Consider the following 12,294-nt stretch of genomic DNA (forward strand, 5'->3'; position numbering starts at 1 on the left):
TATATACCTCTATCAAATCTCCCCTCATTCTTCTACACTCCAGGGAATAAAGTCCTAACCTATTCAACCTTTCTCTGTAACTCACTCTCTCAAGTCCCAGCAACATCCTTGTAAACCTTCTCTGCACTCTTTCTACCTTATTAATATCCTTCCTGTAATTAGGTGACCAAAACTGCACACAATACTCCAAATTCGGCCTCACCAATGCCTTATACAACTTCACCATAACATTCCAACTCTTATACTCAATACTTTGATTTATAAAGGCCAAAGTACCAAAAGCTCTCTTTACGACCCTATCTACCTGTGACGCCACTTTTAGGGAATTTTGTATCTGTATTCGCAGATCCCTCTGTTCTACTGCACTCCTCAGTGCCCTACCATTTACCTTGTATGTTCTACCTTGGTTTGTCCTTCCAAAGTGCAATACCTCACACTTGTCTGTATTAAAACTTCATCTGCCATTTTTCAGTCGATTTTTCCAGCTGGTCCAAATCCCTCTGCAATCTTTGAAAACGTTCCTCACTGTCCAGACAAAAAGTCTTCCGCATAAACTCTTCAATTTCATTCTAGGTTCTATCAATCTTTACTCCATTTTTGTTGGCAATGAGGAAGTGGAACTTTTGGGCTCAAATTTAGGTGTGGTACAAACTGCTTAAAAGACGTAACTTTGTCATGCACTCGTTAATTATATATAACCTACACCAACAACAGCATGAATTGTAATTTCAGGGTTTATCATAATTGGATCTCGAATATAATCTTTTTCAGAAAGCTTGAGAAAGGATATAATCCATGGCATCAATGGTCTGAATTTCAACAGAGCATTCAAGCTCACCTAACAATCACTTGCTACGCTGGTTCTGGAATACAAAATACAAGTCTCCACTCTTGAGTGGTTCCTTGTAACACGAGTGGAATCAACAGATCTGTTGTAAACCAATTATTCTTATGTGGAATTCCACATCTCTACTCAAGTTAAAAAAGAAACCTCATTTAACACTAAATTTTCAAGTTGGCTCAGAGACCATGATGGTTATAGTTTACAATGGAATGATGAAAGTTGTTTTCCTGCATGATTGGGTGGCGCAGTAATGTAGTGGTTAGCACAACGCTTTACAGTGCAGGTGACCTGGTTTCTATTCCCATCGCTGCCTGTAAGGAGTTTGTAATTTCTCCTGGTGCTCCGGTTTCCTTGCCCACAGTCCAAAGATGCACTGGTTGGTAGGTTAACTGGTCACTGTAACTTGTCGCGTGATTAAACCGGGGATTGCTGGGCAGTGCGGCTCAGAGGGCTGGTATAGCCTATTCTGTGGTACTTCAATAAACAAATACAATTAGAAATGATAACCGATGTGCAGCATGAAACAAGATACACAGTGGGAAACAAAGTATGCTCAAACTATGCTGGAGTATCTCTTTTATTCAAACATGGCATTTTTGGTGTCACTAAAAGGCAGCGTTTATTGCCTATCCTTAACTGTCTTTGAGGCAACGGTGGTGAGTCAATTCCAGGATTCTTTCCTAGCTTACATACAGGTGCAGCAATACATCAGGATGATGTCTGATTTGGAAGACAAATAGGAGGTGGTGGTATTCCCACCCTACCTAATCATTTTGTTCTGGAGTGGAGCTTATGGGTTTGTGAGATGCTGTTTCAGGAGCCTTGGTGATTTGTTACAATGCTTCTGTTGATGATCTCTATGAACTTGTCCTTACTGGATTCAGCAGCAGGAGAATTTGATGAATTTTGTTTTAAATGCAATACTGTATTACATGAAAGTTCAGTGTATTTGTTTCTTACCATCTTACAGAAAATGAAATTCAGCAACTTGTTAATGTTTTTAATGCTGAGACAGCACACCTTGGTATGCAGTATCATCTCAAATCAATAGCATTTTTATTTCTTGATCATTGTTGACAGTCACATTCAGAGTTGGTTTTTCTTCGTATTTTTTTTCATGGTGCTGCATATAAGGCTCTCCACTACCTAAGGCTGTGCATAAAGTGACAGAGGAATCATTTGAATTCCAAATCAACACATACAAAATGCTGGAGGAATTCAGCAGGAAAATAAACAGTCGACATTTTGCGTTTAGAAACTTCATTTTGGTCACTATGCAATCTAAGGTAACTTCCTCTCTTTCTCTCTCTGTAGCAACACTAGTCATTTCTGAATTTGCTTTCTAACTGCCTTCTTCTGATTGCTTTCCAATTCTTCTCTTTGTAACTACTTCCATTGACATATCACTCAAATCATCTCTGCAACTTATTCTCATGGCAATCCTATAAACACTCATTCAGAAATATTTATTTTATATTATCCATTCCTTGCCATTCTCTCTGTAATTTAAAGTCAAAATGTTTCCCTCTTTACCAATGCTGAGAAAAGGACTGTTTCCTACTTCAACCATTTTCTTTCAAATTTCCAGCATCTGCTGTTTCGTTTTCATTTTCACATCAGCAAATAGTTATACTTGTCCCTCAGTGGAGGGAGAACTATATACTGTAGATGAGATTCTCCCACATGTGTAGAGCTAACAAGCAATGACTAATTTTCTTCTGTTTTCTGGTGTAAATCAGGAAATAGCCCATAATTGCACTTGAAATTTTCTCCCAGTACATTCCTGTATATTTTTTTGTGCAATTAAATTGCATAAACTAAACTAGCACCAGCAACAGGTATTTTAATAGAGCATTGAAAAGCAAAAATCTACAAAGGCTGTAAATTCATCATTAACACTTAGAATGATGGATATGCTTACAAACAGAATTCATGGATAGGGAAACACTTAATGCAGGTATTTCAGACTGATAAATGTTCAACAGACAGGAAAAGTAAGAAAACAAGGGTGAATTCAGCTGCTGAGATGGGAGGGAAGAAGAGAGCACAGGGATTACCTGGGTTAGGTTAGAGACTAAGACTGCCCAATTGATGAAACACTGTCAGTGCCATCCAAGTGAGGGTGTTGAATGCATGCTGATCTCAGAGTAACACTTTTTTTCCTTTGTCCCCAACAGATCAACATTTTTCACTCCTCTTAGATGGCTTCAGTATTTCTATCACCAGCGCTACCTTGGTTTCTACTCTATCCCCTTGTTCTCCATACCCCTCGTCTATTTTCTCAGCTTCCACATTTGTTTGCTCATTTTTCTAGTTCTGATTAAAGATCACCAGGTCATCAAGCTGAAGCATCAACTTGGGTTCTCTCTCCACAGATGCCGGCTGAAATGCTAAGCATCTCCGGTATTTCCTGTCTTTTTTTCCATTGTAAAATTACTCCTTACATTTTTAAGTAACACAAAATGCTGGAGGAACTCAGCAGGCCAGGCAGCACCGATGGAAAAAGTAAACAGTTGACATTTCAGGCTGAAACCCTTCATCAGGGCTGGATCCACACTTGCATTTTTAAGAATGGCAATGAGGCAATTTAATTAACGTAGTTGTAAATGGACACCACCAAAGATAGCCATTTTAATCAGCATTTCCAGGTTTTGAGTTTACAGTAAGTCAGGTCATTTAAGTCTATATATAGACATCCCACCCTGCAAAAACTCATTTCAGGGGGGGTAGCACCATCAATTTGCAGGAGACTTTGGGGGGAGGTGGGATGTCTGCAATAGAATAGCTCCTTAGCAGCTAGCCAGTTAGTTTAAATAACGTTAGCTATGCTAGTGAACGAATGACACCTGTTAAACTCAGCTCAACATGTCTTTTACAGTCTTAACCCACCATGGGCAATAGAAAAGTCACTGTTGCAAACAGTGCAGTGAGCAACACTGTCATTATTCTGACCCCTATTAGGCAGTGGTACACTTTAGTGTAGGCTGGGGTGACGTACGTTTTATATTTTCTTTTTTTGTTTGGAACACTCTGCCATGGCGCGCTCTTGCTCTCTCTCTCTTGTAGTTGCTCTTAAGCGCTCTCGCTTGCTTTCTCTCGCTCGCTCTCAAAAAAATTGATTTCCGTTATATTGTATATAATTTGCGGGCATCAGGGACTCCCGGAACTTCCGGGAGAGGTGGGATTACATGATTTAAAGGTTTCATTGATGTACCATTCAGTCTCTTAGCAAGTATTTCATGAGTAATCTTTTTAAAAGGTGCCTTTCTAGGGCCTGCTCCCTACAGGGAATAAAACCAGTTTTAAAAGTCTTCTTGAATAGTACAGCCTCAGGAATCTGACACCTTTTTGAAAACTCCTTTTCAGCAAGGGAGGCCTGATCTGGGCAAACTGAAACTTAAGTTAGTGCTAAAAGTTTTGGAACATCGGAATGCAAGTGATTTGGGGTACAAGTCATATTTGAAGTTTCCTAATTCATTGCATATTTGGTGATATTAATGGAACGAGCAGAAACTCTATTTCTAATTTATTGATCAGGATCTAATCCAAAGAAAAAGTAATTTTGGAAAATTATTTCAAAAATCACTGTATGCACAAAATACTGAATTTTTAAGACTGAGATTGTGGCCAAGTCTGCAAAAGGGTGACTTTGATTGATTCAAGTAATTAAAGGAAACAAGCCTGGTTATTAGATGGAGAAATATCACATTTTAAGTATTTATCACAATAACTTAACCCACTCAAAATATTGCACACATTTTTCCAATGTAGATATTCTAGTACAAATATCATTGGAAACACAGTTGTGTCAATACAGTCGGCCCTCCTTATCTGCGAGGGATTGGCTCCGGGACCCCTTGCGGATACCAAAAAACGCAGATGCTCAAGTCCCTTATTCAACCTGTCTAAATGAAGTGGACCTTAGGACCCAGCGGAACCCCAGACCTTATTTAACCTGTCTCAGTGCAGCAGACATTAGGACCCGGCGGCGGAGCTCTGAATCCGCAGTGTTTCTGTTCACGAAAATAATCACGATCACTATTGAAAATAAAGTGGAAATAATAAAGCGATTGGAAAGAGGTGAAACACCATCGGTCATTGGAAAAACGTTAGGCTACAGTCGGTCAATGATCGGAAAAATTTTAAAGGATAAAGTGAGAAAGGTCCTCCCCCGATGAAAGCTACAATTATTACTAAGCAACGCAGTGGTTTAATTATTGGGTTTTGGGTTTTTGATCCTCCACATCAAAATATTTTGATCCCAAGCCCGGCGCTGAAACATACATTTCTTAAGTGTTTTATATGCATAGAAAGGTAAAATATATGCTATATACTAAGACAAAACGTTTGACTAACTGATGCTAAATAATACCGGATGTACCGACTTACTTAGTAAAAGAACTTGCGTTTTTTTTTCGATCCCGATCCACGATAACCTTAGCACATCCTCCTGTATACTTTAAATCATCTCTAGATTACTTATATTACCTAATACAGTGTAAATGCTATGTAAAATAGTTGTTATACTGTATTGTTTAGGGAATAATGATAAGAAAAAAAGTCTGTACATGCTCGAACAACAAGTGCTGGAAGAACACTTCCGGGTTTCCTCGATTCGCGGTTGGTTGAATTCGCGCATGTGGAACTCGCGGATAAGGAGGGCCGACTGTATAATAAAACAAACTTTGTACTAAAATTTGTTTGCTTTGTAACCAGCACACTTTGGGGATGTAATTAATGAAATTACTTTCTAAACCAGGGCACTTTATAAAATCTAACCTTAAAAGGGGTGAAGAATGTTAGGATTTCAGGTATCACTTCATTTTGCTCCTGAAATTTCATCTCTTTCTCTCTGTACTATGGGCGTCATAGTAGTGTTGGAGCAGTCAGGTTGATGGACATCATGGAACAGTCTACTTGGCTATTGGAAGTTAATAGGTTAAATCCTCCGCTGAAATGTACAGGTCTGTTCAGGGAAGTCCAGGCTAATGCTAGAGTGCAAACTGCTAGTTAACATACCACCAGCTATGGAAATTTTGTAGTGCCCACTCAGACCCATCATGATGTCAAATGCGAGAGTATGAATTGAATTTCCACTGTTATAGGTCTGATAACACCGGACTTCAAAGATCTTTCTTCCTGAATACTTTTGGGTGAATCTTAGGGATTTTGGGCTGCTGATCATGAAAATCAACATGAAATTTCCCGAATACGCACCATTCTTTTGAAATTGCCTATATATGTCATTTCTAACCATAATTCAAGTCGAATAAAATGCCCAGAATGTAAGCTGAAAAGCTTTCTATCTTGTCCATGAATGCCTGGGAAGCTGCACGACAGCACAGGCTTTCATATGTGTGTGCGCGGGACAGAGAGCAAGAGCATGTGCACATATACATCTGAGTACATTTCTTTGGCACTTGTAATTTAGGCTTCCCTTGAATTGTTGGAATTTAAACATTTTTATTTTTTGATTGGTCCTGAAAATTTGTCAAAGCTTTCTTCCAGATATTCAATTTTAAATGACAGGTTTGTGAGTCAGCAAGCCAGAACAATAGAAGTACCTCACCACTGTCAACATCACTCACCATTTTACTCAGCAATCTGCACTGAGTAAGTCTTGCACTGTGCTGAGCTAGACCATAGCAGTGGGCTGGGAACCAGGCTCCCCGTCGAAGTGCACCAAGGATCACAATGGATGCTGCAGCAAGTTGAAGAGTTTGCCTCACCCTGGTATCTGCTGCAGAAGGAACTTCTGCAAAAACTTCTTGCAAAGCTCAATCATTTTTTACCTTTGAAGAATTACTTTATATTTAATGCAAGCGGATTTTGGCAATGACATCACTAGAGTTCCAAATCAGAACCCGGAAGGCCCTAGCTTTCAACAATGACAATGTTCACTCTGTTTTTCTACCTTCTGAGGTGCTATATAATGATCATTATTTTGGGGGTGGGTGAAGTTTACAAATAAAGAGAAGAGAATGGACTGCAGATATTATGCAAACTTTAGTCATTACACTTAACAGGCTTTATCAAAGAAATCAACAGCGAGTTGCAGTTGGGGGAGGAGTGATGAAAAAAAGACTGCTGCCTTACACTGATCACCACAGACCAAGAAATACTCTTTAATTTCAAAAAGTGCAGACTCAGTTGTTGTGTGAAAGCAAACTTTCTGATATAGAAACTAATTCTACACAAGTGAAGTTAAAACAAAGACTGTTATCATTTGACATCAGCATTTTGAGGGTTATGAGTCTTTGGAATTCCCTTTCTCAAAGGGCAGTAAATGATGACTCTAAATACATTTAAGGTAGAAGTGGATAGATTCTTGACAAGCAAGGGGAGTACAAGATGACCATGTATAGACAGGCTTGAGAAGCTGAAGTGATGACCTATTGAATGGTGGAACAGCCTTCATGTGATATGCCTGCCCCTATGTCTGCAGAGTCCCAAGGGTGGAAATTCATATATGAGGAACAAATTTTAGAAACAATATAGCCCATGCACAAAGCAGTCAATCAACAGATTAAATTCCTTCGCTCTTTGGAGAGAAATGTTGCCAGGATGCCCAGCCTTTGTTTTCATTATTGGATCATTGAGGTTATGGCACCACCTATGGGAGAAAAAAGGAAAGAAAGCGATACATGTCAAGGCCTGACACCTAATGCAGGATTTTCTGAATCTATTTGCAAAGCTTTGTGCTTGAAATATAATTGGTTTGCTAACTATTCAATTTCAATGAATTTGATTTAAAATTCTATGATCCTCAAAACTTATTTTAATGATACCATTTGGATTAATTCCAGACTATTTTTTCTTACAAGATGGAAATATTGTAGGTTGTTGATGAATTTTAACTTTCCCTCTCTCTGTCCACTTCTATGCATGAAGTTTCTCACTGTGACATGGAGTGGGAGGGCACCATACTTCACCCGGTTCTGAAGTTGTGCCTTAGTGAAAAGAGGAAGAACTTACCAGGAATAAAACTTTAAAAAAGGAACCTGAAAGCCCCACAGAACAAGGTCAGAGTAAATATGAACACCATCATGTCCAAGCTCCCTTCAGCTTCACACGGTGTCCTGCAAAGATCGCAACTGCATAACACACTTACTCTGATATGGGAGCAACTGAACTGCAGGGATAGCAGCAGTTCATGCTACCCAGAGCAGTGAGGGAGGAAGTTTGAACCTCAACCAGGTCAGAATCCCTGACGGCCAGAAAGTGAAGGTTCAACAGAACTGCACTGGATGCCGAGTGCGTTCATTGTCAAAACATTCCGGCCCTATACCCCACAATGGAAGTAGGTACCCTGGAGGGGCACGGTGGCAACCTGTTCAATCCTGGCAACCCTACTGCTAACCTCAGTCATAACTGAAGCCCATAACCTGAAGCACAGCTGCAGCAGAAATTTCCTTCCCATTTCTCTCTTTACAGGGAGGCTCTTGGCTGGAGCCATGGTGAGGGAGATGGGGGTTGGGGAAGGGGGGGTGGGGGAGGTGCAGAGAGGGAAAAACACACCAAACCTAGCAGAGTGTGATGAATGCTGTGATGGGTAGGAGGTAGAATTGTACACTAGTGGGCTAATGGGTTTTCTGGCTGGACGGCAGCAGATAGTCAGGTGGGGGATTGCAGGGAGGAAAGTTCAGTGATAGAGTGATGGCAGGCCTGGAGAGATGAGTGTAGTGTACTATACTTGGGAGTGGAGTTAGCATGAAGAGCTTGAGGACATAGATGAGTCGAAGAGCTGGTCACTGACTTCGCAAAGGCAGTGCACGTGCATCTGTCTACATCAACGGTTGAGGGAGTTGATATCCTCAGGTTCCTATCACCAATTGCCTGTCCCCATCCTACAACGTAAGCATTATAGTTAATAAAGCTCACCAGTCCCTCGAATTCCTTAAGAAGCTGAAGAAATTTGGTATGCCCCTGTTGAACCTCACCATGTTTATCAATGTATCATAGAAGACATCCTGTCTAGATACAAAACAGTTTGGCATGGCAATTGGTGACCACAGAAAAAATGCAGAGTTGTGGACACAGCTCAGCACAGCATGGACAGCAGCCTCCCCGTCCTGGACTCTGTCCAGATTTCTTGCTGCCGCACTGAAGTAGCCAACATCACCAAAGACACCACCAATCCCAGACATTTTCTCTTCTCTCCCATTGGACAGATGGTACAAAAGTCTGAAATCATATTGTACCAGGCTCATGGACAGCATCGACACCAGTGTTATAACACAACTAAATGGTTTCCTAATACAATAACATAGACTCTTAACCTCATAAATCTACCTCATTATTATTTTGCACCTATTTGTCTTCTTGTAATGCATTCTGAGTCCTGAAGAAGGGTCTTGACCTGAAATGCCAACTGTTTAATACAACTTCAGAGATGCTGCCTGACCTGCTGAGTTCCTCCAGCAGTTTGCGTGTGTTGCTCTGGACTTCCGAGATCTGCCGAATTACTTGTGTTTGATTTGCTGCACTTTCTGTGGCTGTTACACTTTCTTTTACATTCTTTTATTGTTTGACCTTATACTACCTCAATGTAATGATTTGATCTGTGTGAACAGTATTCAAGACAAGCCTTTCACAGCTCCTCAGTAAATTTAACATTAATAAACCAATTCCAATATTTCTCGACTTACCTAATTTAGAGTCTCAGTCTGTTGTGGTGCTGCCAAGAGTCCAAGAATGCTGGCTCCCGTGACAACGTGGACCAGGTTTCTTTGCCACACTCCAAAAAGAGCAAGGCCAACAAACATACACAAAATACCCTGGAAATTGTTGCTCGAAAAAACTCGATTTTCTATTGCATATTGAATTATTTATGCTTGTTTCATGGCAGGAGAAATAACAACTAGTAACAGTCTTTCACAAAATAATAAGCAGTGAGAAAGAATTTTAAATTCTAACATTTGGAAACAGGCAATAAGCAGCCTCGTCTACCTTTGTTAATCAATCTTTTAAGCTGGTTTTTTTTTAACCATTTCTTTCTGCCCTCAAGGAAATTACTTAATTGCCAGTTCTGTAATTTCCACTTCAATCATTTCATTTTTATCCAAGCTGTGGCATAAATTAAATTTTGCACTGCTGAAAGAACAATTACTTCAAGCCTCCTGGCGATTGTCTGGGCTTTCAGCTGAAGTGAGTTTTCTGCTGGTTCTTTGACTCTCTGTACTTACCACATGGTTGGTGCTGGTAAAGGGAGTATTGTCCGTGACAGTCTCAAAGGGGGACCTGGCTCCACCTGTATCTGTGGGTGCAGCCACTTCCCAGCTGAAGCGGATGGTAGACTGGTTAATTCCTGCCTCATCACAGCGCTCCTTCATAACTGAGTACTTTGGAAATCGTGAGTCACATGGTGTTACACACACCAGTGGGTAGCCAGGAGATGGGGTCTTCTTGGCTCCTTCCTTTGTTACCTCTTCAACGTGGTCATAATCGGCTAAAGACACCACCTACAGTAATATAAATAAATGGTCAAGATTAGGGAAAATATATTTCTGTTTTGAACTTCAGTGCATATGGAACAAAGCTGCATTCCAATTTCATTCCAACATTCATCCCTTTGAACATTTTAGACTTGCCACATGTCCTTGCAGATGGCAGAAAACTACCCAGAGATAATGTTTGGTGCTCAGGTCGTTAATGGGAAGTGCCAAGTAGACTGGAAGAGTTGGATCCACACAAGTGTTAGGAACAACACGGTGTGCAGATCAATCTACTCCCTAAGTTTGCAGGGGGAAGAGTGCAAAGTAGTAAGTGGTAAAACTGAAGCAACAGCAAACTGAATCCCAGAGTACAGGTTAGTGGTCATTGGCCCAGCATCTTTATCTCCTGAAGGAGCCTGAGGTGGTCTCTCCGCATTTCTTCATGGCATGACCCCAAGTTGTGAGGATTTGCAAGCAGGCCTGAGCTGAGCAGAAGAGAGTCTCCACACTCCCTGATGACACACAGTGGCATTCAACAATATGTTACACTCTAAGGTTTTCATTGTACCTGTACCTCACTACAATGACAATGAACTCTACTTAGCTTCACGTAGATAAATCTGCTCCGATTCTCCGCTACACCTCAGATCTAACAATGAGACAGATATCTAACAGGTGAACTCAATTGCTCAGCCTCAGGGGAAGTGGAGCAGCTGCCTGTCAACTTACAATAGGTGGTGCAGGCAAAATTAGACTCCCTGCTGCCTCCTGGTCGAGAATAGTCACTGTGGCCATAGTTACATCACCAAGAATAGCCTCAACAGGGTCATCTGGCCCCAGCACCAGGGAAAAGGACTCATGCCATTCTCTCTCTTCGTTGGAGAGGATTTCCACGTTAAACAGGATGTGGTCAATGCCTGTAGAAAAAGAAAATGAATGATGGTAATCACAGTGCAGAACCTGATAAAGAATTTAATTCATACAGCACTACCCAGAGGCTAGAATAAGTACAGAAGAGCCACAGCAACCTTCTCCTAATACACCACTACAAAATGTTTCAGCACCATTTCCAGTCCTTGCTACCAAGCTTGTCACTTGCAAATACTCAAGTGTGCTATCATTTTTGGCAGGAAGAACAAACTAGGAGTAAAAAGATCAGGCATTACACTCTTTGCCTAGTTTCGATAAGGTGATTCCACTTGCACCCGCACTGTTTATTGGATTGAAAGAAATATGATTCAACACCAGTGCAACATTAAAGGGAGCTATTCAATATGGAAGGCAAAATTCACTCAGACCTTTTTTTCAAACTAATTGTAATAAGTTAAAAACATACATCTCATCTTGATCACTATACTTTGAGAAGGATGTGAAGGATGTGAAGGTCCTAGGAGGGTACAGAAGAGATTCAGCAGAAAGGCTCCTGATACCATCCATTAACAATATCTTCCAAAGGTGATGTGTCACAATGGTGGCATCCTTCATTAATACCGTGCACTCTTCTCATTACTACCATCAGAGAGGTGGCACAGGAGCCCAAAGACACACACTCAATGTTTTAAGAAAAACTTCTTCCCCTCCACTAGATTTCTGAACAGACAATGAACCCATGAACCCTACATCACCTTTTGCACTAGTTATTTAAATTCTATACATCTTTATTACAATCTGTGGTTTATTTTATGTAATGCACTGTACTCCTGTCACCAGACACAAATTTCATAACATGTGAGCGTAGTAAACTAATTCCGACCACAAGATCAAGTTGAAAAAAACTGAAGAGAAATGTGAGAGAATTGGACAAGGTTATGACAGCTGGGGTAATCAAAAAAGACTACTACCCTTAGCTGATGGAACAAGAAATGGGGACACAGATTTAAGGTTCCAAGTAAAAGATACTGTGAGGATGTGAAGAGAAATCTCATTGACACTGAAGTTGTGATGAATGGAATACTCCATTTATGAGGCTGATGCAAGCTGAAACAGTCAACAATTTCTAAAAGAGATTGGGGTTTT

At 40.5% G+C, this 12,294-nt stretch overlaps 1 protein-coding gene across 3 annotated transcripts in view; it reads right to left on the reverse strand.

Annotated features, from left to right (window-relative positions):
• The window catches only part of fras1 (Fraser extracellular matrix complex subunit 1), a 564,498-nt gene that overhangs the window by 29,405 nt on the left and 522,799 nt on the right, over positions 1-12,294 (reverse strand). For 2 of the 3 annotated variants that reach the window (XM_072253146.1, XM_072253145.1), the window contains 2 exons: positions 11,008-11,195; positions 10,030-10,305 (listed from right to left, as the gene is read on the reverse strand). In XM_072253146.1, the coding sequence (XP_072109247.1) occupies positions 10,030-10,305; positions 11,008-11,195 (464 nt within the window). Of the gene's footprint in view, positions 1-7,127; positions 7,458-10,029; positions 10,306-11,007; positions 11,196-12,294 lie in introns of those variants that run through there. The other variant, XM_072253147.1, reaches the window with a different exon arrangement.

Source organism: Mobula birostris, chromosome 3 (assembly GCF_030028105.1).
Source record: "Mobula birostris isolate sMobBir1 chromosome 3, sMobBir1.hap1, whole genome shotgun sequence".
Taxonomy (NCBI): domain Eukaryota; kingdom Metazoa; phylum Chordata; class Chondrichthyes; order Myliobatiformes; family Myliobatidae; genus Mobula; species Mobula birostris.